The sequence below is a fragment of the Leopardus geoffroyi genome, chromosome X (assembly GCF_018350155.1).
Source record: "Leopardus geoffroyi isolate Oge1 chromosome X, O.geoffroyi_Oge1_pat1.0, whole genome shotgun sequence".
Taxonomy (NCBI): Eukaryota; Metazoa; Chordata; class Mammalia; order Carnivora; family Felidae; genus Leopardus; species Leopardus geoffroyi.
In genome coordinates, this window is record NC_059343.1 from 88,691,235 (window position 1) to 88,718,873 (window position 27,639).

The 27,639-nt window shown below is 49.1% G+C and overlaps 1 protein-coding gene across 6 annotated transcripts in view; it reads left to right on the forward strand.

Moving 5' to 3' along the window:
* FRMPD3 (FERM and PDZ domain containing 3) overlaps positions 1-26,739 on the forward strand; it is an 80,188-nt gene extending 53,449 nt beyond the window's left edge. For all 6 annotated transcript variants that reach the window (XM_045470604.1, XM_045470606.1, XM_045470610.1 and 3 more), the window contains 5 exons: positions 28-117; positions 1,803-1,982; positions 11,584-11,728; positions 20,398-21,219; positions 22,824-26,739. In XM_045470604.1, coding sequence (XP_045326560.1) covers positions 28-117; positions 1,803-1,982; positions 11,584-11,728; positions 20,398-21,219; positions 22,824-25,840 — 4,254 coding nt within the window. In that variant the 3' untranslated portion in view covers positions 25,841-26,739. The remainder of the gene's footprint in view (positions 1-27; positions 118-1,802; positions 1,983-11,583; positions 11,729-20,397; positions 21,220-22,823) is intronic.
* Positions 26,740-27,639: the final 900 nt, after the last annotated feature.

The following is a 27,639-nucleotide window of genomic DNA, read 5'->3' on the forward strand; positions in this document are numbered from 1 at the left end:
ATGTTTCTGGATGGGTTGTTTCCACAGGGCTCTGCAATTCAGGCAAAGCTCCAGTATCTTCGAATTCTGAATGAACTTCCGACCTTCACAGGCGTTTTGTTCAACACTGTGGGCCTGGTCAGTGAGGGCAGTTGTCGGGAGGGAACCCCTCGTGTGCACTTGTGCTTGGGTGGGGGGCAGAAGAGACTCCACTACAGCTTTAGGGTGGCATTGTCTGTCAGCAAATACTTCCAAAGACTTTCCTGCCTCTTCCTCCTCTTTCTCCCTCTCCCTTCCCGTGGTGTTCTGGTCCTGCCTCTGGTAAAATGGTAAAGTAGGAGGCCATATTTGTTTACGATATCCCTCCATGACCCTTCTGCATCCCCTTTCCTCAATTTCAGGGGTCAGCAAACCTCCTGCATAAAGAGCTAGTTAGTACCTATTTTAGGCTTTGCAGGCCACCCAGGTCTCTGTGGCAACTATTTAGCCACCATTGTAGTGCAAATAGAGCCATAGACAGTGCATAAACAAATGAGCATGGCTGTATTCCAATATCTCTTTATGGGCACTGAAATTTGATTTTCATGTGATTTTCACATGGCACCAAACATGGTTCTTTTGAGTTTTTTCCAACCATTTAAAAATGTAAAACGCATTCTTAGTTTCTGGACCATACAAACACTGGCGGTGGGCCTGATGTGGCCCCCCACCCCAGGCTTTCTGAGTCTGTGTACTTCCCCCTACCTGCCCAGGGCCCCCACTGCAGTAACACCCCTCTCTATAGCGGGGCACATCTGGTACCCTCCCAACCTGTGCCCCAGGCTAATTCACCCTAGTGAGCTGTGGTGAAAGGAAATTCAAATCATTTTGCGGACTGGATCCAGGTGCTTGTCATGCTCTGGGGAACACGCTGTCATGTTCGTGGGGCACACTGATGGAAAACCGCTTATCAAAGTGTCTAGAGCAGACGTAAAGAGGTTCCTTGGGGTGATGCTAATTCCAGGGAATGGGCCAGCAGAGGGCCGAGGCTTGATGGTGCCCAGCAGCCTGTCAGGACCACTTAAGGGAATCCAGCCCACCAGGTGCAGAGGTAGACATTTACATACTTGGATTTGCAGATCGCTGAAAGCCTACTGCCCCCTCCCTCTACACCCCCCACCCCTGCACATCCCCTCTGCCACTGGGGCCATTCCGCCATTCCTTTGGGTTAAGACTGCTGGAGTGCCAGTTAAAAGGCAAATAGCTTCTTAGGGAAGGAGATGCCCCCCACACTGTCCATCCCAACCCTGCTATTAAGCACCCAATCAACTCCTTAACACCTTAGAGTGAATGGCAGTTTTGCTTTTGGCACTAGGTGGGAAGCGCGAGTTTAAGTGGCTCTTGGGTAGGGAGGTAAAGAGGAAAACAGGATGCCACCTGTTCAGGTAGAGCACTGGGTGGGGGGGGGGGGGGGGGGTTGCGAGTGACCTGTAGCAGCAAATGGAAAATCCCTGGAGATTGGTAGGAAGAAGATGCTGCAAAGCTTTAAAAACAAAGCTCACAATTTTGCTAGAGCCAGCCTTGCCACTGACCACCTCACTCAGCCTATTGTGGAGGCTAAGATGTCCATTTAGACCAGTGACCTGGGGCCCTGCCCTGGGGACAGAAACATCCCAGACCATTTTCCCCTTGAGGTTGTCCTCCTGTCCTGGCACTAAGCCTCAGATGTTTCCAGACGTCCCAGCAGAACCAGTTCAATGCCTGTTTTCTATTTCCTCCCCCCTCATCGGCCACCTCCTCTGCCCTCCTTTCGGTGAATGCTGCCCTCCACGCTTGGGTACCAGGATGAGAAGCAGTCAGCCACCACTCTTCTGGTGGGACCCCGTCACGGCATCAGCCATGTTATCGACCTCAAAACCAACCTCACCACTGTGCTGTCCGAATTCAGCAAGATCAGTAAGATCCAGCTGTTCCGGGAGAACCAGGGCGTGGCCCGGGTGGAGACCAGCATCATGGATGCCAAGGTAAGCCCAGCTTTGAGGAGCTACTTCTCTCCAGGGACAGGCCTTAGGAACACAGGAAGAAGTAAAGAGCACTTGAGCCTTTTCAGTGAGAGCCGGTGATTCTGAAGTGGTTCAGATCCAGGGTCCCTTTAGGCTCATCTTTCTTTCGTTTCTCAACCTTGTGGGACATGCTATCTTGACCACACATGAGGGTCAGCCAGTGCTGGAGAAGGCTGGGAAGTGTCAGATCAACCCACAAGAGGTCTTCAGCAGAGGGCAGGGGAATTGAACTCAGAGCTACCCCCAGGCTGTAGCTTCCCAATCTTTCTTGTGTCACAGCACACATAGAAGATGACATTCATGTGGAACAGTGGGATAAATAGTCCAGCCCACAGACTCTGGCCTCTCTGGGCCCTGCCTGGCCTCCCCAGAGGCTGAAGAGATATGCACACACCAGTTAGGGAGCCCTGCCATAGTCATACACACTTGCAATCGTGGAGGAGGAGGTATATGAATATATGGACAGACCCAAGGAAGCCTGGGAAGATGGGGAACAGGCCGAGCCTCACCCACATCTTACCTCCCAAAGTCCAGCTCTTCTGGAATCTTAGAACTTTTCTCATAGATCAGCTCCTTCAGAGTGGCAAGGAACTGTTACCTGTGCAGAGTCTGGCCGCTGTGGTCAGCCAGCCCCTCCATGGCTCTCATGTTGAACACCCAGTAACCAGTTGGGGGGGGGGGCAGGCCTGCCTGCCAGCTGGTGGAAGCTATTAGAAGAGGTGCAATTTTCCTTTCTTAAAGGATTTCCCACAGGGAGATGTTGTTAGCAGATTAAGAGATGGAGTGTTTGCTGTTTCTAAAAGAGCAAATTACTTATTTTTGTCTTTGTGAAATCCAGAAAACTTTACTATGTTAATTTTTCCACCTGTGATTCCTAGTATTCCCATTGGTTTAGGAACCTGCCTGGAGCTGATATCTAATTGGCTTGTGGCCACTTCCTCAACCAATGATCTTGCCCTCCTCCGATGTTGTTGGGTAAAAAGCCAAATGGACAGATAGGGAAGGGACAGGAAGGAGCAGGAAGATGTGGCTTCCTGAGAAATTTAAGGACTTTAAAAGAGAGAAATAGCTTTCCAAATGAGTCGTCTTCTATGTTGTAAAAGTGATTGTCAGCATTGGCTGCACAATAGAATTTCCTTGAGAGCTTTTTAAAAATGCAGATGCCTGAGTCCTGTTTCCAGAGACTGTGATTGAATTAATCAGGGTGCAGCCTGGGCATCAGGATTTATCTACTTTTCAGTTCCCCAAGTGATTCTGTAGGATAGCTGGATTTGAGAACCACTGACTTCTGGGTCCAAAGCTCTGGGGGGTGCCAGGCTGAGCAGGGCCAGATATTGCCTGAGTGAGGAGCACTATTCTCATTTCCAGGAGCGATCCAGCCACAGGTCTGGGCCTGAATGCTGCCCAGGAGAGACCACACTCTTACTGGGGAGACTAGACTCACAAAGACACATGACCTGCCTTAATAACACAACATCAGAACATGTGTGGAGCTCTGGAATCAGACAGACCAGGTTCAAATCCCAGCTCTACAGCTACCAAGCTGTGTGGCCTTCAAAAAGTGTCTTAACCTCTCTGAACACTGATTTCCTCAACTGCAACATGGAATGCCTATCTCCAAAGGCTGTCGTTCAGGAGTAAGCGAGAAAACGTAGGTAAAAAGTCTTAGCACATTACCTGATACACAGTAAGTACTCAACCTGTTATTTTTTTCAAAAGCAAAACAGCAATGAAGAAAAGTTAATAGGACGTAAATTTTGCAGGTAAGTATGGTGTGGAACATAACAAAAGAATAGGAAGGGGTTAACCAGAACTGGCTTCCCACAAGAGAGTGTTTTAAGCTGGATCTTGAAGTGATAGGCATGGATTAGCAGAGAGAAGTGGGATGTGTTCACAGGCAGAGAGCAAGCATGGAAATAAGCAAGCCATATGTGCAGGTGGATAAGCATAGTTGCTTGGCTGGAGAGGAGGATAATGAGAAAAAAGATTGGCGAGATTGGGGGTGGGCAGACCAAGCTGGTTAAAAGCTTCGAAAAGGCAAGGCTAGTGTGAAGCCAGGGAGGTGAGGAGGGGATCATGGCACTAGTGCCGGGGCAAAGTGATAAGGTCAGAGCCTGAGCTGGAGGGACAGCAATGAAAAAGAGTGAATGTGAAACATACAGAATCACTAAGTGTGTACATCCGTATGCCTACACATGTTCCTCTCTTGCATATGCAATGCACCTGTCTTATTATACCTAACCCTTATTGCCTGCTCCCTGTATCCTGAGTACACTGAAGACCGGGGCTATGCACATGGCATGCAGCACACAGAGGGTCCAAATCATGGGTGAAAGGAGAGGTGAGAGACCACATTATGGGATAAATGGGGCATCACATTGGTGAATGGAGAGGGGCTAGGAGAAGGTTGCACTTTGCTGAGTGGGAAACAGCAAATGGATAGGTAGATGAGGCAAGCACCAGGTGTTGGATAGTTCAGGTATGCCCTCCTTTAAGCAGGTAGATACAATGCATATGAAAAAACCACAGGAGAATTGTCCATTTTGCATTGGAATGTTTCTGCTAGGCAGAACAACAGCCCTCTCCCAAACATGCCCATGCCCTAACCCCCAGAACCTGTGAATATGCCTTGTTATATTGGGGGGGGGGGAATTAGGGTTGCAGGTGGAATTAATCATCTGACCTCAAGAGAGGGAGATTAGTCTGGATTATCCAGGTGGGCCCAGTGTAATCACAAGGGTCCTTATAAGTAGAAGAGGGAGGTAGAAGAGAAGGTCAGAGTGATGTGGTGTGATGTGATGATGTGATGATGTGATGATGTGATGTGATGTGATGTGATGTGATGTGATGATGTGATGTGATGTGATGTGATGTGAGAAGGGCTCAGCCCAACCTTGTTGTCCTTGAAGATGGATGAGATGGCCATGAGCCAAGGAATGTGGGTGGCCTCCAGAAGCTAGAAAAGGCAAGGAAACCCATTCCCTCCTAGAGCCTCCAGAAGGGATGCAGCCCTGTCTACCCTTGATTTTAACCCCGTGACCCTCGAGTCTGATTTCTGACCTCCAGAACTTTAAGAGAACAGATGTGTATTGTTTAAGCCACTGAGTTTGGGTTGATTTGTTACAGAAGCAACAGGAAACTAACATAAAGGTGAGATTCCTTCAAGTAGGGAACCCTCATACCCTGCATTAAAGATACAGTTTGACTGACAAATGTTCTGCCCACACCCAAGTTTTGTTACATAAGATCAGATGCATCTGTAATCAGAGATGTCTGCTATGTGTATCACTACAATAGGTCAGTGCCCTATGAAATAGACAGGATGGTATTTATACTTTTCACAGATAAATCAGCAGAGGTATGGTCGACAATATGGTGATGGGAGAAAAAGAGGAAGGTTGAGGGAGAAAAAAAGATCCAGGCTTCCATTTGACAGTCATTTAGTAAGAACTTACCTTTGCTAAGAAGCTTGCTAAACCCAATAGGAGATACAAACATGAAATGAAAAGAAAAACATGGCTTCTTGCCCTCAAGAATCTTTCTGTGCTGTAGGAGAGAAAGAAGTGTGCTAATATGTGGCTTACCAAAGAAGGTACCATTAGAAGAGGTACCAAGAGTGTATCAGAGTACAGACGAGGGCAAAATTAAATCTGGCTCAGGGATTAAGGAAGCTTCCTGGAGGCACTCCATATCAGCAATACCTATGGTTACTGAGTGGTGCCTCTCTCCATATATGTGAACAAAGGGCAGGATTTGGGGGGACAGGGTCTGGGAAGCTTCCTACTGGAGAATGGCTTCCCTGGGCTCAGTAGGAGTCTATCCTTAGGGTCAGTGTCATGATGGAGCCAGCTCAAACAGGTGTATCCCTCCCAACTCTGCATTCAGTAACATCACATCGATAAATTGGAAGTGGCCATGGCTTAAATATATACACTAGGGAAACAGGCCAACACTACAAATCAGGACTTCACAGAACTGGTTGTTTAACGTTTACCAGTACACCACTGCATAAGGTATACTGAAGAATATGGAAGTTAGAAACCAGACTTGGCTCGTTTCCTCCTAGATATGCTGCTCTGTTCTGGGAATATTCTTGAAGGGCCCAGTGAAACTAAGATTATTCACTCAAAGCAGTGGTTCTCAGCTCTGACTGCATGTTAGAATCATGTATGGAGATTTAAAAACCACTGGTGCCTGGGTCCTTCCTCTCAGACCATTTAAACCAGAATTTTGGGGGGGTGGGGTGAGGCTGGGGTATATAGGTTTTTCAAGCTTCCCAGGTAATTGTAGTGTGTGCCTGCTTGAGAACCACTGCCTTAAAGTGATATTCTGCCTAGGGGCACCTGCGTATCTCAGTCGGTTAAGCGTCCGACTCTTGGTTTCAGCTCAGGTCATGATCTCATGGTTTGTGAGTTTGAGCCTGGCATTGGGCTCTGTGCTGATAGTATGGAACCTGCTTGGGATTCTCTCTCTCTGCCTGTCTCTCTCTCTCTCTCTCTCTCTCTCTCTCTCTCTCTCTCTCTGTCAAAAATAAACTTTTTAAAAAAGTGATATTCTGCCTTGTCTCCAAATTGGCTGGTGATGCCCAATTAGCCTTCCCCAGGGCCAGGGAGGCAAGAACCCTAATGTACTAGTCCCTTGGGATCCAAGGACCATCACCTCATTCCCTTGCCCTTCTGTATCACTGGATTCCCATCTTTTTCCTGTTTTCATAGATGCTACAGTGAGCTGAGGCCACCCCAAGGCCAGTCCCCTCCCTAGTCGGCATCCTGAAGTGGCCTTCGAGCTCCCAGCACACCCTGAGCACCCGAGGAAGAAGTGGGGCTGGAACATATCAAATTAAACCCTGTTCTACCTTCTCCTGGCTGGCCATGCCTCCAACTCCATCCTCCTTTTCCCCTTTAGCATTTGAAGATGGCCTGGGCACATTTCGTTAGCTCTCACTCTGCTTACTTGCTCTTAGTGGGGTGAACAAGAGGCAGTATGCAGATATCTTTCTCCAAAAGACAGTAGTCTGGGACTGAGGCACCACTGGGCCATTACCATACCCCATTACCACAAAAGCACATAAGGGGGAAAGAAACCATCAAAGGAATGTCTCAAGGGATCTGTTGTGGCCCAGTGTGTCTCCCATTCTCGTGTTTGAACTTTATGGCTCTAGCGCTGTCTGTAGGGACAAGGATTACATTAGATGTCATGATCATTAAAATCCTATTTAAAACAAAATGTTTTTGAAGGTTTCTAAGAAAACTCATCCAACCTCTTTGCTTGCCTGCCTTTGATTTGATTTTTACCCCTGCTGGCAAAAAGCGCATCTGTGCTCCTTTGACAAGCTGCCTTTGGCCCATGCTGGGGCCCAGTTGGCTTGTGTGGGCACGCAGAGGACTGACTCCTGATGTGCGGTGCTGAGCCAGCTAGGGATGCGCTTGGACCTCTCTGTGCATAGGGTTGTGCCTTCGTGCTGTTTCATTACCCACACCAGGCTATATTTGGGGTGAGAAATAGGGAGGGAAACCGAAATGAAGCCAGACAGGTAAGTCAGTCAGCCAGTTAGTCACTCTGTCTCTGATATGTCCATTAGCCAGGCAGCCGGGCAGCTAACCAGTCAGGATGTCAGACATTCTGCCTGTCTTGCATCCAGTTTGTCAGCCAGGGCATCAGTGAGTCAGACTGCTCTGCAGCCAGCTCGACTGTCTGTCTGTCCATCAGTCAGTCAAGCCCATCAGCCTGTACTTTGGACAAATGGAATGTCATCCTCTCCTCAAATAAGCTCTCTCCAGCTTCAGAAGCCAAATGAGTCACACGAGCACATGTTCACACCCACCCACCCACAACACACACCGATCCAGGACATTCTCTGTTCTGATAACTGTCTGTACTTTTCCTTCAAAACGCTCACCACACCTTCCAATCCTATTCATCTGTATGGTTATTTGGTTTGTGTCTTATTTCCTGTTAGATTATAAGCTCCATGAGGGCAGGACTTGTGTGGGCCCTGTGCTGGCATGAATGGCTGCATCTATCCATGAGTCATGAGTCATCATGGCCATCCATGAGTCATCCAACCAGCAGGTAGCAGTTTGCTGGGTAGGCAGAGTGGGCCATGGGGGCATTTCAGCCAGAGAGAACAGCATGGGTTAAGATATGAAAGTGGTAAAACAACATGGCATCTCTGGAAAACTGTAAATAATGTGTCATTGCTGGAGCATAAGGAACAGGACAGGGATGGGAGGAGGGCACAGGCAGAGCTAGTGGGAGATATGCTTGGAGCTGTAGATTGAGTCCAAGTCCTAAAGGGTTTTGTGTAACACTAGAAGGCAGTAGGTTTTCTGTGAAGAGATACTGAAAATTTTAAGGGAGAGTCATGTTTTAAGTTTATTTATTTATTTTGAGACAGAGAGAGAAAGCACAAGCAGGGTTAGAGAGAATCCCAACCAGGCTGCACACTGTCAGCAGGGAACTTAGGCAGGGCTTGAACCCACAAACTGTGAGATCTTGACCTGAGCCAAAACCAAGAGTCAGATGCTTACCCAACTGAGCCACCCAGGCACTCCGGGAGAGTCGTGTTTTAGAAACCCGGGCAGTGATATGGAGGTGAAGTGGAGTGAAGTGGGTAGAGACTGGAGGCAGGAAGGCCAATCAGAAGGCTACTGGAAGCCCTGAGGTTAGTGTGTCCTCACCTTTTCCATATCATGAGAAGTGCCACAATTTGTATGGCCCACTAGAACAAACTGATGAAGCAGCTTGTGGCCAGAGGCAACAGGACCCAGAGGCCGAGGGGCTCAGGATCCCAGCACACTTGTCACCCATTCACAGATATCTCGAGAAGTTTTGGTATTAGAGGAAAATGATGCAGGCTTGAAATAAAGCTGTGCAGCAGGAGTGGCCATGATGTCTGTGAACATTCTTGAGGCAAGCCTAGTGAGTCTTGGGCCCTCATAGCAATGTTGGTAGCAGCTGTCCACACCCAGACCTCTGTGTATCCTTTTGTCATTAGTGGCAGGGGACAAGGCACTCTCCCCCTCCCCCATTCCATTCCCCTTCTGTCTCTTCTTTGTTGTACACAAGGCTGACCATTCTGTTGTGACCGAGAAATGTCCATTAACTAGAAATACAAACACTCCTTCTGTCCCTTCTTAATAATGACTTGAAGGGTATGTTAACTAACTGGAGTTAAAATTAAAACTTTTAAAAAAATGACCCAAAGGTAACATTTTATGCCTGGTCCCTTTCTCACTGGAGAAAGGAGTCAGTTGCTCCTCAGGGTACAGGTGGTTCCTTTTCTTCCTGATGGCATTGAGTGATCTCTCTAGGAGCATCATTAACTCATTGCCTGTGGGGTAAAATCCAAATGCCTTATCATGGCATGCAGTGTAATTGGATGTAAAACAACTAAACAATTCAAGATAGGGTTCGACTCAGCACAAGACTGTGTAATACAGACATAGCAGTGTAGGAGCAGTGAGATAGGAAAAGAGTTCAAGAGGGAAATAGGCTGGAGATGGTGATCTGGGGGAGGCTGTACAAGAAGAGCAAGCCAAAGAGAGAGATGGAGATGGTCAGCAGTTACAGAACCAGAACCCAGCATCACGGAAGCAGAAACGGAGGGAATTTCCAAAGGAGAAGGGGATCACTGCTGGCAAATGAAATAGGAGGTGTGAAAATTAAAATGAACAATTGTATTTAGCTAGAAAGAAGCTTCACTCCTACATCAAACTAAACATGACCCACTACTCGTTTCTGTACATAAAGTTTTCTTAGGACCCTGTCACACCCACTGTTTAGCTCATGGATTATCTATGGCTATTTTCACACTATAATAGCCAAGTTACTGCAACAGAGTATATGGCCTACAAGGCCTAAAGTATCTTATATATTTGCTGTCTAGCCCTTTACAGAAAAAAATTGCCAACCGCTGGTCTGTATAAACTAAAAAATATTCAACTTAAGCTCTATGTCAGGATCCTGAGAGACAGCAAAGAAAACTTGTGCAACTTTATTTAAGAGGTGAGCTGGTTTGGATTCAGAATTGTGCCCCAAGTGATAATCCAGGCAAAGAAGGCTATTCCAGTTGTGACCAAGTTCAAATAAGTCTTCTATGATTTTCCTTTTTATGGCCACCTAATCACCTCTCATCTGGACTGTTGCTGTAGCTACCTTACTGGTCAGAGAAGGGATTCACTCCATCCTAATTCTCTTAGCTCTTAATGCCTGGTCTGAGAACCCCCAAAAATTAAGGTGAGTCATGGCCCCATGGCTCCCTCTCCAGCCAGTCTTTCTCCCCTATCCCAGCAGAATGCCCCTATGACTGACTTCAGTCTGACCCAAACTTATTTTCAAGCCACACTTTCAAAATCATAATACAGATATTGGGAAGGTTTCTTAAAAAGGTATTATTTTTTTTTGGTTATGTCTCTTTTTTTTTTTTTTTTTTTTTTTTTTTTTTTTGATATTTCAGTGCAAAGTCTCTGAAACAATCAACCAGTTAGCCCCAGGATTAATTTGACTGATTGAAGGACAAAAACAAAAGTCAACAGAGTATGCTAGTATTTCCCAAAGTAGGTTAAAAAAAAACAAAAAACTACAACCCTACCACCATGAGATCTTCTATGAAAATAGATGGTTTTGGTCAAATAATTTGGAAATGCTGGAATCCTAAAACCCCCCCCCCTTGACGTTTTGCAGTGCATGTTCCTATTTGAAAGGGCCTGAGCTCTCTGCATAGCTTTGTTTGACCCAGTGTTTCACACACGTGCTTAACCAAGGAACTGTTTTAGGGAACACCAACTAGCATCTTGAGGACACCTTAGGAAAGAGGGGAGAAGGGCACCTGGGTGACTCAGTTGGTTTAGCGTCAGATTCAATTTCTGCTCAGCTCAGGATCTCACAGTCATGAGATAAGGCTCCACCCTGAGCATGGAGCCTGCTTGAGATTCTCTCTGCCCCTCTCCCCTGTGTGATCTCTCTCTCATGTGTGCTTTCTCTCTAAAATTTAAAAAAAATAAAGAGGGAAGAGAAAGGAGGTCTGAGCAGGGCTGCAAACCAGAAAGGCCTGAGCCCCGAAGGTACAGTGAAGACTTTGCTGCACAGAATGTCCCTGTCTGGAAAATTATTCTGGGCAGAGAGGGTTATAGAGATGAGCTAGAGATAGTTTGTGCATTCAGGAACTTTCTATCAGGGATGTTCCCCAGTCTAGCCAGGACTCCCAGGTTCACCCCACCTCCCCTAGCCGGCCCACATATCTACCAAGCCCCAACAAACACAAATACAGCCACGCGGCAGACACATGATATTGCATAATTTTAGTTTTTTTTCAGTAAAGGTAGTTCATTAAATGTGTAATTAAAGGCTGATTTAATTTTGATACCTGGGTATGAGTTTAGTATAAATAGATTCTCAAATCAGAAGAAATGATCTGTCAGTCCACACACCTTGATTTTGGGCTCAGAAAGTAGGATTCCCATACCTCTGCCAGTCATCTTTTCTTCACTGTTATCCTTCCAGACCTGCATCTGCCCCGCTCCTTCCCACACCCTCATGTTACTTCTTATCTCTCCTGCAGCCTCTGGTGCTGCTGATGGAGTGGCCTGAAGCCACCAACTTTGCCTGCCTGATTGCGGGGTACTGCCGTCTCCTGCTGGACTCCAGGAAGATGGTCTTCTCCAAGCCTGCCAGCCAGCCTCTTCCACCTCCAATGATCAAGGCAGGTAGGGTTCAGCCTCAGTTTTCAGTATGCCAGAGGCCCTTTGCACCCTGGACACATGGAGGGAGGAGCTTTGCTGCCTTAGGGCTCACCCCATTCCACCAGCACCCAGTTTCCCAGGAGCTAGCGCTATACCACTGGATCCCCCCTGGCACAAGCCAGTGGGAAAGACAGCTGGCCTTCAGATGGGCCTGTCCCACAAAGGATGCCCATGACAACACATTGCGATTTAGTCAGTGAATGAATGTAAGATAAAAATAGCGAATAAGGAATAAACAGGACCAATCAGAGAATCGTACTGGATCTAAGGCACAGCTTTAGAGGTACAGTGATCTAGGGAGAGATGCATGGGTGTTCTGGTTTGGGAAAGTGGAGGTTGAAAGTGAAGATAAAATCTTTCTTTTGTTCACCATAGCGGGGGTCGACAGAGCTGCCCAAAGTTAAGAGGCCATGGAAGACTGGGGTAGGAAATTCCATGCAGGTGCAGAGTACAGTCCAGCAGGAGGCTTAGAGATATGAGGGGATGACCATTAAGAACAAGGTCAAGTACAGCCTCCAAACACAAGGCTTCCCAGTTAGGCAACTCACTGCAGCCACCCCTCGTAGCTGTCCTGGGGATACCACAAGCAGGGGCCTTGGGAAAGATCAGCCCAGTCCAGATAATTCTGCCCAGAACCAAAGCAGCAGGAGAAACAGGTGCTTCACATATTAGACCTAAGGCTCACGTACACACGGTAGGCACTCCCCCAACCCTGGCACCCAAACGTCATGGTGGAAGCTGAGACTGACCACCTAGCAGTCACCCTCCTCACATGCCAAAGCCTCTCCATCCACTTGCCTTGCAGTTGGCCATTTCTTCTCTGCCCAGAACAGCAGTGTTCTCACATCTCATCTAGATGGAGGAGTTTTAGGGAGTATAAGCCCACTCCCCATGGATGCCCCAGCTCCCAGAGAGCTGTGTAACCCCCCACACCATGTCACCTCATCGTTTCTTCCTCGCAAACATCATGACAAGCCCTTGTTGACATCTTATAACATCATCCACGGGACTTAGAAGTCAATCCCCCAAACATAGACTGGGGAAAGGATGGGTGACCCCAAGGCATAGAAGGAGGCTCCACATGGAGAAGCAAAGGGACTGACTAGGAATAAGAAGGAGCCAGGAGGCCATGTTGCAGCATGTCCCCAGGGAGAATAGCTCCGAAGTGGACAGCTATATGTATCACCAAGCCTGTGGATGGCCAAGTGATGGCAAAACCAGTGTTAGTGTTGTCCATGTCACCTGGCATCACTCCCAAGTAAATTATACCTTTGGCTGAGCTGGTTAGGGGGAGAGAGAGGGAGAAGGGAAGGCAGAAGAAGGGGCCCTTTGGGGGATCAACTTTCAGAAGGCCCCAGAGATGACTCTGTAGTCCCACCTGCCTTCCAGAGGGTTCTGTCACCCCATCAGCCAACGCTGTCCTTCAGTATTTCTCTTTCCACAGGGATAGTGGCACCAAGTGAGGGTGCAGGGTTCTGTTCCCCCCTCAGTCTCACTGAACATACCCTGGGATGCATCCCTGTGGCTTTGCCAAAGGCCAATCAATTTCATTGGATTCTCTGGAAGGTGTTGCAGCCTGGAAAGAAGGCTTCTACAAGTGCTAGGCATGGCTTTAGAGCCCCTCCCTGATTCCTGAGCATCCCCCTTGTGGCCTGCAGCATGATGGAGGCTCAGCTACCTCTAGCACAGTGCCTTTCGCCATGCAGGAGCTGGATGGACCACCATAGTATTCCCTTGTTTGTACTGCTTCACCTCCCCAGGGGTGTGGGTCCATGCCTGGGCCCAGTACTTGGCCTTTTGAACTGTTATGTGCTGGGTTGATGACAACCACCAAGTACTCTGCTTGTAGAGGGCTGGTGTGCGCATCTGACCCCGTGGCCCCAAGAAAGGGAAAGGGGGGACTGTGAGGGCACACTGGGGAGCCCTCCACCCAGGTTACAGTGCCAGGCCATCAGTTCCTGGTACAATGTTGAGATATGTTTCCTCCATGGGCCCTCACTTTCACCCCAGAAAAGAAGCCCCAGTGCCCAGTTGTCATTTAGCAAAGGGCTATAGGAAACAGGCACCCTTGCCAGCCTCATCTGGGCTTTTTCCTCAGGGCCAAAGCCCCAGCCCACTAAGGGCCTGATCTCTCTGTCCAGATCTATATTCTTGGCCCACTGCTGGATAGGCTTAAAGGATGCTTGTTTAACCAGCAACTCGAAAGAGAAAGCATCACCTCTTACTTGGAGGCCCAGAAAAAAAGGAACATGGGGACATGGAAGGGAAGGGATTACCTCTTGGGCTTTATCAGTAGTTTCCCCAAAGTACGTATTTCATTCATTCATCCAAAGACTATTTCTCAGTTACTCATTATATACCAGGTCCTTGCCCTCACAGAGCTTACAGTCTAGTGGGGGGAATACAGACGGATGATTAAACTGATATTATCAATACAGTAAGTGCCTTTGGATTTACATAGGGGAAACTCCACAGCCACAACAGAAGAGCACCTAGGCTTAAAGACACAGCTTAGAGAAAGTCTCAGGCAAATGCCAGTTCTCACCTGTATTGGGCCGTTGGGAGATCCAGAGGCAACCATCTCTCTCCAGCCTTGAGCTCCCCCGTATCATGGGGAAATCCAGGAAAATAAGGCTTCGGGGCCCCCGTTGGAGCCACAGTCATAGATTTTTCCCCCATGGTTAGAAAGCAGTGTGGTCTGGTATAGTAAATCTTCTGAAACAGACCCACACATATATAGATAAGTGCTTTTTGACAAAGGTGCAAAGGTAGTACAGTGGAGAAAGGACAGTCAAAGCTGGTTGACTCAGTGTTGCACTGACTCTATGCATGTATGCATGCGTATACACACACTGCATATATTTGTGTGTATGTGTATGTGTGTATACACACTGCATATATTTTTTAACATAGCTCCAGTTGGATCACCATCCTGTTCTTTGCAAGCATTTTTTTAAAAGTCAATCTTCTGAGTGGCTGAGTACAGAGAGCTAGACTAGGACATCCCCCTTGGGGAAAGCTGATGAGCAATTTACAGCAGATTTGCAATCTGAGAGGCATGCTGTTCTAGCCATCAGCCAAGCGCACCTGGCTCTGCTTGCATTTCTAACCTTCTGTCTGGAGGAGGTCTGGGCTTTTCCAGACATATTTTCTCCTCCGCATGGCCCTGTGCTGCTCCTTGGATCTGGAAATCACAGTCGTTGTCAGCCTGGTGTTGGGAGATGTGTTAGACCTACAGCCTTTGTCAGAAAGGAGCCACCACCTGCTTATTGGACATGCCCCTGGGAGCCACCTCTGATGTCAGCTTATTGCCAGGCTGGCTATGCTGACTGTTCAGCTGGCTCATAGGAAGTTAGCACCTGGTGCATGGCCAGGACCTGTGGACAGTGCCTGAGAGTAGAAACCACCTGAACTGCTACTTCATGCTAGTGGCTTAGCACTGCCCTAGAGCGCTTCTTCACCAAGGCTCAGAGGGTCATTACATATTATTCCCCCAGCCAATCCAGAGTTCCCTGGATACAGCCACTAGGGCCTGAATTGAACCCACTCAACATAATTACATTGACTCTATATTTAAAGGGGCAACATGGTCTATGGAAATCAGAAAGGGCTTAGAACCTGAAGGTATAGAGACTTGGGTTCTAGCCGCCGCTCTGCTATATCTTAGCTGTGTGGCCATGAACAAATTCCATAAACGGAGTCTGTTTCTTCATCTGCAACCTGAAGATAACAGTACCTAACTCAGTAGAGATTTGACAGGAGTATGTGAGAGAAGACTCACAAATTTCTTTTAAGCACAGAGCATATTTTTGGCTCTTTTTATAACAATTGAGAGTTCACTTTGTGCCCAGCACTGTGCTTTTTTTTTTTTAAAGAATATAAACAGCTTCATTGAGAAATAATTTCCAAGCCAGAAAATTCACCCATTTAAACTTCACAACTCAGTGTTTTTGAGTATGTTTAATATACTTACAGGGCTTTGTACCCATTGCCACAATTTAATTTTAGAACTTTTGACCCCTCCTAAAACAAACTCTGTACCCATAACACTCATCCCCTAGTCCCTTCCTAATCACCACCCAACCTTAAGCAGCCATGCATGAACTGTTTTTCTGGGTCTATAGCTTTGCCTATCATGGACATTTTGGATAAAAAGAATCCTACAATATATAGTCTTCATGTGGTTTGCTTTTTTCATTTAGCATAATGTTTTTAAGGGTCATCCGTGTTGTAGCATATATCAGTACTTGTTTCTTTTTACAGCCAAATATTCCATTGTGCAGATAGACCACATTATGTGTATCCATTCATCAGTTGGTGGGCATTTGGGTTTCCTTCATTGTGGCTATTATGAATAATAATGTTATAAACCTTTATGCATGAGTTTTTATGGAGGCATATGTTCTTGTTTCTCTTTGGCACACAACTAGGAGTGGAATTGCTTGTCAAATGGTAACTCTATGTTTAACTTTGAGAAACTGCCAAAGTGTTTCCCAAAAGGACTGCACCATTTTACATTACCATCCACAGTGTTGGCGGATACAATTTCAGCATATCCTCACCAACATTTGTTATTGTCCATCTTTTTTTTTTTATATCCATTGTAGTGGATGTGAAAAGGTATCTCGTGGTTTTGATGTGCATTATCATAGCTGATGGTGTTGAACATCTTTTCATGTATTTATTAGCCATTTGTATATCTTCTTTCATGAGCTATCTATTCACATTCTTTGCTCATTTTTAAATTGGGCTATTTGACCATAAACATGAGGGTTTATTTCTAGACTCACAATTCTATTCCATTGATCTACGTGTTTATTCTTAAGTCAGTACCACACTGTCTTGATTACCATTGCTTTGTATTAAGTTTTGAAATCAGGAAGTGTGGGTTCTTTCTTAAGATTGTTTTAGTTATTCCGTGTCCTTTGTGATTCCATATGAACTTTTGAATTACCTTGTCAATTACTACAAAAAGTCCATTGGGATTCTTATAAGGGGCTGTGTTGAATCTGTAGATCAGTTTGGGAAGTACTTTCATGTTGACAATATTGAGTCTTCCAATCCATGAATATAGACTGTCTTTTAATTTATTTAAACCTTCTTTATCTTCTTTCAGAAATGTTTGCAGTTTCCATTGTACAAGTCTTGCACTTCTTTTGTTAAGTTTATACCTATTTTATTCTTTTTGGTGCTGTTATAAATAGAATTGTTTCCTAATTTCATTACCAGATTGTTCATTGCTACTATATAACAATACAGTTAATTTTTGTTCTGTCCTTTATCATGCAACCTTGCTGAGCTTATTAGCTCTAATAATTTGTGGATTCCTTGGGATTTTTTCCACAGAAGATCATGTCATCTGCATATAGAGATAGTGTTACTTTTCCTTTCTGATCTGGATGCCTCATATTTCATTTTGTTGTCTAATTATCCTGGCTAAGCCTTCTAGTACAGTGTTGAATAGAAGGGTTAAAACAGAAGTCCTGGACTTTTTATGATGTTAGGGGGAAAGCTTTCAGTGTTTTACCACCAGGTATCATGTTTGCCATGGGCTTTTCATAGATAATCTTTATCATGTTGAGGAAGTTCCCTTTTATTTCTAGCTTTTTGAGTTTTCTCATGAAAGGGTGGTAGCTTTTGCCAAATTATTTTTCTGAGTCTATTGAGATGATCATGTAGTTTTTGTCCTCTATTCTATTAACATGATGTATCACATTAATTGATTTTTGGATGTTAAGCCAACCTTGAATTCGTGCAATAAATCCCATTTTGTCATGGTGTATAATGTTTTTTATATGTTGCTGGATTCAGATTGCTAGTATTTTGTTGAGGAACTTTGTATCTGTATTTACAAGAAATACTGCTCTGTAGTTTTCTTGTGATGTTTTGTCTGGTTTTGATACCAGGGTAATATTGATGTTATAGAATGAGTTGTGAAGTGTTCCCCCCTCTTCTGTGTGTGTGTGTGTGTGTGTGTGTGTGTGTGTGTGTGTGTTTTGGAAGGGTTTTGAAGAATTTGCAGAAATTCTTTGAGCATTTGGGAAAATTTGCCAGTGAAGCCATTTGGGCCTGAGTTTTATTTTTAGTAGGGGTGGGATGAATACCTTGTTTTCAAGTTTAATTTATTTATTTTGAGAGAGAGTATGGGCAGAAGAGGGGCAGAGAAAGAGGGAGAATATCAAGCAGGATCTGGGCTGTCAGCACAGAGCCCATATGGAGCTCAAACTCATGGAACTGTGAGATCATAACCTGAGCTGAAATCAGGAGTCAGACACTTAACTGACTGAGCCACCCAGGCGCCCTAGGGTGGATACTTTTAATTACTAACTCAATTTCTTTCCTTGTTATTGGTCTATTCTGGTTTCCTGTCTTCCTGAGTCAGTTTTGATCATATATTTCTAGGTATTTGTCCATTTCATTTAGGTTATCTAATGTTTTTGGTATAAGCTTACTTAAAATATTATTTTATAATTAAGTCCATATCTGTAGAATCAGCAGTGATGGTCCTCTTATTCCTGATTTTAGTAATTTGAATCTTCTCTTTTTTTGCTTGGTCTCTACAGCTAAATGTTTGTCAATTTTATTGATCTTTTCAAAGAACCAACTTTTAGTTTCATCGATTTTCACAATTGTTTTTCTGTCCTCTAAACTTTACTGTTTCTTTCCTTCTGCTTGCTTTGGGTTTGGTTTGTTTCTCATTTGCAAGTTTCTTAAGGTGGAAGGTTAGGCTATGGATGTGAAATCTCTTCCTTTTTAATGTATGTGTTTATAACTATAAATGTGTCTCTAAACAGTAATTCAGCTAGATCCCATAAGTTTGGGTATGTTGTATCTTCATTTTCATTCATCTCAAAATAGTTTCCAATTTACCTTGTGATTTCTTCTTTGACCCATTGTTTATTTAGGGATGTTTTATTTAATGTCCACATATTTGTGAGTTTCCCAAAGTGCATTCTATTATTGATTTCTAATTCCATCGTGCCCCTCCAACACATACTTTGTATGATTTCCTTTCTTTTAAGTTTATTGAGGCTTATTTTGTGACCTAACATATGGCCTGTCTTGGAGAATGTTCCAGGTGCACTTGAGAAGAATGTATATTCTGCTGTTGTTAGGTGGCATGTTCTATAGATTTTTTTTTGCTATGTCTACTTAGTTTATAGTTTTCCGGGTCCATTACTTCCTTGTTGATCTTCTGTTTAGTTGTTCTACTCATTATTGAAGGTGAGGTATTGAAGTGTCCAGTTATTGCTGTTGAATTTCTCATTTCGATTCAGTCAGGTTTCGCTTCATGTGTTTTGGGGCTCTGTTGTGAGATGCCAGCACCACGCTTTTGTGATGGTTGTGAACTCTAGTAAACAGCAACACTGACGCACTGACCCTGTCAAACTGGAAATGGAAAGGCATTTTGAAGGTTTGTTTTCTAGCATCTCAACCACCACAATGAAGGATAGGGCAATGGTTAAACCCATGGGCTGTTTAGTCCCGCAGACCTGGGCTCAAATCCAGGCCGCATTTAGGACTCAGGTGACCTTGGATAAGTCACATAACCAAATGGATCAGTTTCTTGCTCTATAAACTGGGGATAGTGACAGCACCTGCCTTGCTGGCTTGCTGTGAGGATTAAATGGAATCGTGTGTGATAACTTTATCCGAAGTTAGTGCTTGCTTGCCATTTGCCTATCTGCTGATGACAAAATGAATTGGCATTGTCTGAGTACATCCTCACAGATAACATGGGGAAGGGCCCCCAAAACAGTCTGAGAGAAAGAAGCCATTTAGAGAAAAAGCATTCGCCATGGATAATTCTCGGATGTGCACACCTACCATCATTAAAAGCTGTTGACTCGAACATTTTACCCCACGTATGTGTAGCAAGCAGGCTGGCCCTGCGTGAATACAGAGAAGTAATGTGTTTGGAGGAATTGTAAGAATGCTCCCCCCACCCTGCTCCCACAGACGCACATCCCCACATATTTCCCAAATACTTCACACGTTCAGAGATGCCCCAGAACGCTACTAGTAGAGCTTTATTCTTTTCGGGTCCTTCCTTGACAGTCCTCTTTGAAATGCAAATTTCAGGCATTGTGTAAGGGCCAGTTCTGCATCTTCCCACTAAGGCAGTAGTAACTTGTCAGATGTATTTCCTTCCTGCTACAAGAGATCCAACAGGAGGAACAGAACACTGGGTTAGCAGGGGCACGGGGGGAGGAAGGGGTGGAAAGGCTCTGGGAAAGGTGGGGACGGGGGCAGAGACACTTCTGGGGGGAGGGACATAAAACAAATTACACTTCTTTAGGTACAGTTACAGCTGACTTTCAGACCAGACATACCCATGTTAAGTAAGAGTCCAGCAGGACCCAGATACCAAGGTGCTCAGCCCTTCCCCGGTCACCCCATGCCAGTTTCCATTTCAGAGGCGATGGGGCTGTTAGCAGCCCAGGCCATTCGATTCTACTCACTCTACTCTCAGGGGCGTCAGCAATGTGGCTGCCCCTTTCCCTAATCTCTAGCAGCCAAGTAATGCTCTCTGTCACTACCTGCCATCCAGTTGCGCACCAAAAAACACCAAGGGAGCTCAGCCACCGTCCTCAGCACCACGGCTCATCTGTTGATTCTCTTTCTGGGTTTAGATTACATGCACAGCGCCCACCGCCCTGTCACTGGGGGCCACCTGGGGAAAAAGGAGAGTAGTTATGTGGGCAGCGTGGGCACCAGCCCCAGGAAGTCGAGCCGCTGCACGCCCCCACCTGCCGACTCTGAGCTTGTCAGCTTTTGCTACCTCCACATGCGGGAACAAAGGAAGGAGCAGGAAAGCCGGACGGATGTCAATGAGAACTTAATTTTCTTTGAGGAGAGCAGGCCCCGGACCAAGTCTGACCCCACATCCAAAAGCTCTGGCCAAGGTTACGAAGTAATCCCTGATGACTTTGATGCCGCCAGCCTAGACCATGAGCCTTGTGCCAGCAGGGCCCGGTCCTACACCTTGGACAATTCCTTTGGGGCTGAAGCCCTGAATTTCTACTGTGACTCTTGCAAAGCCAAACTCCAGGAGCAGCTGGGCCCTCCCAAAGGTGGGAGGCCTGGCTCCTCTCGTGACAATATGGTAGACTTGATGTCCCTTCCACCCCCCGGGAGCGAGGAGGAAGAGGAGGAGGAAGATGAGAGCACTTTGCTGTTGCCTGCCATTGCTGCCCCACCTCCTGGTTTCAGAGACAACAGTTCTGATGAGGATGACCCCAAGCGCCGGGCAGTCCAGAGCCAGGAGCAAGGACGCCACCTGCGTGGGCTCCTGTACGATGAGATTCCAGTGACACTGATTGACAGCGTGCAGACCCGGACGGTCCGAGATCATGCCCAGGAGCTAGATGATGCCCTGGTGTCCACTCTGCAGGCTCTGGAAGCCCTGGCAGCCTCAGAGGATGGACCACACCCCCCACCCCCACAGACTGCAGGTAATAGCCCGTTCCTCCTCCCTCTTGCCTCCCTTTCCTTCTCCTGACCAAGCAGGGCCAGCAGGTGATATTGCTTCTTCCCAAGCAGAGGTTAAAGTCATCGTGGTGTGCCAGGGCAGTGGATGGCCAAAGGTAGCACAGATAGGGTCAGGTGATCAACAATGCTGCGTCAGGGGCCGGCTGCTCAGCTCCAGCTAGAGCTCTGGCTCTCACCATTCCATCTCTGGAAATGTCTTGCAGATGACCCCAGGGATTGGAGCCGTGATAGCTACGGAGCCAGGCCAGGATAGAGGATCAGAGCAAAATTGTGAGAGATCTAGAAGATAGTTCCCTCGCACATGACTGGAAGAAAAACAAAATGACCAACTAATCACCTAGTGACCCGGGATCAGGGGAGCCAGGAGCCATCACTGCTCAAGGCTAAGGTCTTGATCTTGCCTAAGAGCATGAGCTCCCAGTCAGATGCACCCAAGTTCTGGCTTCTTCACTCACTTTCAGTGTGACCTTCGGCAAGGCACCTTACCCTCTCTGAGCCTCACTTTTGTCATTTCAAATGGGCTTGGTAACAACAGCCATATCATGTAGGGTTCGTTGTGGGTATTAAATGAGATCATTCGTGCAAAGCACTGCCTAGCATATAAGCATCAATCCATAAGTAGTAGCTGTTATTAGCAATTATTTGGTGGGAGAGCCATGCGACACGCATGCCAGTCCTTCTTATGGACACACGTACAATGCGTCTTGTAGACCAGCATGCGTGTCAGACATGCACCCATATTCACAATGCACACCTCCATACACACACACCTTCAAAAAAAAAAAAAAACAGGTAAATGCCACAGCGACAGAAAAGGCCCAGGGAGGAATAAGGCACAAGAGAAGGCATGTGAAGCGGGGGGAGGTGTGCACAGAGAAGACGAAGAGACTGGGGTCAAAGGCAGCCTGGCTGACCAGGGAGAGTACCAACCCCTACCTTTTCTGTATGTAAGGGCATCATCCTTGGTGTTGGCAGCCCCCATGTGTTTAGCCCCCCCGGGGCCAGCATGTCTCTTGGCTCCTGAGTCTGGTGATCCAAGCCCTCACTGCTCCTAGACTAGCCCCTGTGGTCGCCAGAGAGAGGACAAGTGCAGGCCAAAGGGCCTCAGCTGCAAGGCCTGGCCAAATGACGAGGGCCAGATAGAGAGGGACGTGACTTTGCCAGCCCTCTTCAGGACAATTAACAAACATTTCCTAGCTATTGAAATCTAAAAATAGTGACGATTAGCATGTTGTTCTGCATGTGATGTGCATGTTAATTTGCCTTTAGTCTGCCCAGCAGATATTCTCGGTGCCCCTTTTGTTGCTTTTTCGGATTCCGGCCCTTCATAAGCTCTCTCCCAGCTTGCCTCCCTTTGCCCCTCCTCTCTACTCCTCCCACCCTTGGCCCAGTACCATCCCCCCACTGCCTCCTCCCTGCCCCCTGCCACCTCCCCCAGGTCTGACTGGCTTATTACCCCAGCTTGAGATGCTGCTGGCTGCCCTTGGCCCCCACAGACTTTCTACATATGGCTGGAAAAAGGACTCGATTGGACTAAGTGCAGCAAGCCCTCTCCCTGTCCCTCCAGGTCTGATTGTGCTGGCCACAATCACCCCTGAATCATCGCTGGACTCAGGCCATGAAACCAACTCTTCGGAGCTCACAGACATGTCAGAGATGATGTCGGCCATGAAGCAGCACCAGAACACCACCTACTTCCTGGCCCAGCACCTCAACAAGGATAGCCTCCTGGCTCGCAAGGACCTGCCCTTCCGGATCCAGAGCTGTTCAGCGCAGGCTGTACTCACGGCACCTTACTCTCTCGGGCGCCCAGATCCCAACCCATCCCTGCAGCCAGCGGTGACAGGCCAGAGTCCGGGCCCCCCTGGCGCTCGGAGGAAGCTGCCCCAGGTGGAGTCGCAACCACAGCGAGAGCGAACCTACACCCTGGCAGTGCACCCAACATTGTCCCCACAGCTTGGTGAGCAGAAGAATCTGAGCCTGCTGTCCCCAGTTCCTGAAGACAAAGGGCCTGGCCACACTAGGGCAGGCCTGGAGATGTCACTGAGGGCTGCCACGCCATCCCTCAGTGACGAGCAAGTCTCTGAGCTAAGGGAGAATCTTCCCAAAGAAGTCAGGTTGAGCCCCAAGCTTATCCTCGACCCAAAGGGCAGCGTGACCCCAGCTATCATCTCAGCTGCCCTACAGCAGGTGGTTCACACTAAGAGCCTCCCTGCCCCTGGCGGGGCCCTGGGGAACCCTCCCAGCAGTGGGGAGAGAAGGCTGGAGGCCAGCATGGGGAGGCCAGAAGTTAGCATGATGAGCGGTAGTGCCAGTAAGAATCTGAAGTTCAAAATGAGCCCCAGTGCTCCAGAGACGTCACGGAATTCCCAGCAGCAGCTGAGCCCAGAGGTCTCCTCTGGCTCCAGGGTGCCTGCAGGCAGCCGGGGTGACAGCCTGCATCTCTCCCCACAAGAGGACAGGCTGCCTGTTCAGAGTGTCCCGCCTAAAAGCTACCTTTCCCGAGCGAGTCGAGAGTCACTGAGCAACCCATGCATAGGGGAGGTGGCAGGCAAGGCCGGGCCCGAGGGTGCTAAGCCTGCCCTGCACAAGCCGGGCACCGTCTCCAGCCAGGGGGAGAAGGGGCAGCTGGAGAGCATGCCCCAAAGCAGCAAGATTGAGGAGACCAGCCTGGTGCCCCGAGCCGGCTATGCCATGGCTCTACAGAGCCCCAGCTGCCAGCCGCGAGGCCACAGCCCCAGCAGCCAGTCCCGAGGCCAGAGCCCCAGCTGCCACCCTCGAGGCCAGAGCCCACTGAGGCCCCAGGCTGCCAGCCGGCAGGTGAGCACCATGCCCTCCAGGAAGCTCGAAACAACCCTGGATGGAGCCCACTCAGCCCCCGAGGGCCCCGCAAAGCCCAAATCATCCCGAGGGCCCTTCCGGCTCCGCAGTTTATTCTCCGCCACCTTTCCGACTCGCCAGAAGAAGGAGACCGACGAGCGGCAGGCCCAGCTGCAGAAGGTGAAGCAGTATGAGCTAGAGTTCCTCGAGGAACTCCTAAAGCCGCCAAGCCAGGGGGAGCCGCCAGGCACCGAGTACCTGCAACCCCCAGCCCCAGGCCGCTGCAGCTGCCAGCTGCGCAGCAGCCCAGTGCAGCAGGGGCCTGGCATGTCCCGTGAGCAGAGGCGCAGCTGTGACTGCAAGCGCATCTGCCGGGGGGGCCGGCCCCAGGCCCCCCAGACACCAGTGCCCGGCCTCCGGGGGAGGGAGAGGGACAGGGTCACCCCGACCCAGAGGCAGCCAGAGGCTGGCCCAGGCCTGAGCCTCAGCAGCCCCACCACTGTGGGGCGCATCCGCTCCACCAGCCTCGAATCCCGAGAGTGCCGATCGGACCCCGAGAGTGGTGTGTCCTGCCTGACCACGTGTGCCTCGGGGGGTGAGTGCCTGGGAGCTCCCAACTACAGGAAACTGATGCGCCGCTACAGTATCAGTGAACTGGACCAGGGTGACAGGGCCTCTCTGACCTCGGACATCTATCCACACCCACCCCTGGGCATGCTGCCCAGGGAGGCCAAGGAGGTAGAGGCAGGCCTCCCCTTAGGCCTGGGTCCCAAAAACAAGTCACTGGAGTCACCGACCCTGGGAGACCCCTCATACGTCCAGGTCGCCCCTGAGACCAAAGGCCCCAGACAGATGGCAGTGTTCTCACTGCCAGAAGAGGTGTACCGGAAGCCTGCCGATCTGGACGAGGACAGTGAGGGCAGCAAGTGCTGCTCTATCCGCTACTGCTTCTATTACCGCAAGTGCGATATGGCAGATGATGCCAGTGACGGCAAGGACGAGCTCTCCTACTCCATCCCAATGAAGATTCTGCCTGGCATGAAGCTGGACGAGCAGGTGGTGCCCGTGGTGAGCAGGACCCTGCAGGTGCTAGATGCCGCCACCTGCAGCAGCAGCAGCCCCGAGGCCGCCCACACCCAAGAGATTGACCTCCGGGTGTCCACCTTCGAGGGGAGCCTGGCCAAGATCAATGCCCTGCGGGCCCATGCCTATGGCCTGCCTGATGGTTTCCTGGCTGCCCGACTGGACACCAACGAGCTGCTAACGGTCCTGCGGCAGTGCGTGGCCAGCCCCGAGGCCCGCGCCCCTAAGCCCTATGTCTCTCAGATCTCTGAGTACAAGCTCGAGCTGGCTCTCAAGTTCAAGGAGCTCCGGGCCTCCTGCCGCCGCGTGGCCAATGTGGACAAGAGCCCGACCCACATGCTGGCAGCCATCACGGGCAGCTTCCAGGTGCTGAGCAGCCTCATCGAGACCTTTGTGCGGCTGGTGTTCATCGTGCGCTCCGAGGCCCAGCGCCAAGAGCTGCTGGCCAAGGTCGAAGAGGTAGTGAGGAACTACACCTTCCTACTGCGTGCCGCTGAGGAGTCCACCACCCGGAACCTTAACCAGCAGCAGCAGCAGCAGCAGCAGCAGCAACAGCAGCAGCAGCAGCAGCAGCAGCAGGCAGCAGCTATAGGGGCGGCCACAGGGCACCCACCGGGCTCCCCAACGTCAGCGACTGTTATGAGCACATTCACCCACTCCTTAAAAACCCTTATCAAGTAGGGCATCCGCCCAGGCCTGCCCCTCCTTTCCCCAACCACAGCCCCAGGTTTAAGTTTTGTGGTCTTTGCATCTTGTGGTGAGTGTATGTGTCTGCTGGGCCAGTCAGGGTCTGAGAGCCTTCAGTCTTTGGGGAGCGGAAACTCCCCGGATTGAGGCTGTCCCTGAGGGCTCCAGGCAGCCGCCACCCTGGGTATCCTCACCCCTTCCCTGGCCTCTGGTCGTCACTGTGAGGGCCAAGGCCCCTCGTCACTATGCCTGCCTGCCGCAGAGCTGTATTTTATCTCTTCTTTAGGGCTGACAGGTGACATCAGGCTCACCTTCCTGCTCCATTTTGGGGCCCCGGGGAGCCAGGGCCTGAAGCAGGCAGGCCCACAGGCCTTGAGCTCCTCCTGGCATCTGCTCCCCTCTGGGGAGCAGTGGCAGTAGCACCAGGGCACAGCGCCCAGCGGAGGGGAAAGGGCACTCGGCCCAGATGTGCCCGCCCACCCTGGGCTCACACTCACTCGGCAGAAGCCACCCTAGAGGGCCTGTGCCCAGGTGGCAGGTCTGCAGAAAACAGCTACGCGGGCTGTTTGTAGCCAGCCCAAGAGGCTGGCAGGCTTGGGAGCCCTCGCCCCCAGGCCCAGTAGCTCCACACCAGCCATCCCCAAAGTGCCCTGTCCCTCACTAATGGGCAGGGTGGCTCAGTCCACTAGGGAGCAAGCATCTGGGTTCACCCCACTTGTTCTGGGTAAGGTACCTGGTGAAAATGTCTGCCCTGGGGAGACCCAGCGCAGGCCTCGGAGCCCGCCCGGCCCAGCCCGGCCCAGCGCAGAGGCTGTTGCCACAGGCGTGCGGTTCCTCTCTCAACATCTACCAGACGGACTGTCCTTAGGAGTTTGACTTAGCTATGGATTGGGGATGGGGGGGTGGGGGGAGGGGGGTGGGGGGAGGGGTGGGGGGGTGTCGATGACTATATCTTAAACTTCTGGAAGCTAGCGTGATATGTTAATCCCGAGTATATGCTTTTGGCTGTGTATTGACCCTGTGGATTTGTCTCTCTAAGAAAAGAAGCTGAGCGCCTTACCCGGTGCAGTCCTGCACCTCTCTCTCTCTCTCTCTCTCTCTGTCTCTCTCTCTCTGTCTCTCTCTCTGTCTCTCCGGAGTCATCTGGAAGGGAATTCACACTGTTTAGCATCCTCCTTGACACACATCTACTGCTGGCACCACCCACCGCCCCCTCCTCCACAACCTTCCTGGGAGTGAAGACACGGAGTCCCTACCAAAGGTCCCCCTGTAGGGAACAAAGAAAGCCAATGTTTCTTCTGTATAGATTGCTTCTTGTCCACCTCTCCATACCTCCCGTTTGCCACACGCTCGTGCCCTGTGTCTGCCTCTCTTTCATCGTTACGTGAGAGGTTGGTGTGAAATCTCTCATTCTTACGTGAGTTTTATAAAGATGTACACTGTGCTTAACCCCTGCCCAGCGCAATAAAGCCCCCTCCCCCCCCCCCACCACCGAGTGGTAATTTCTCCTGGCAAGGATTAGGGGAGCTCCTTCTGCAGGAGCCAGCACCCCCCTTCCTTGTTTTTCCTCCCACAGGACCAAGTTGTTTAATGGGCCAGAGATGCAGCCAGTGGGGAACCCCTTTCCCTCCGTGACCACTGCAAGCCTGAGCGCTGTCGTGGTCTTCCTCTTCTCCCAACTTCTTGATCCTGCACCTTTGCCACTCAGGCCCTGCCTGTGTCATTTCACCGCCATCCTTTACCTCTCCCTCAGCCTCACGGAGAGGACACATTTTCTAATGTCTGTATATAGT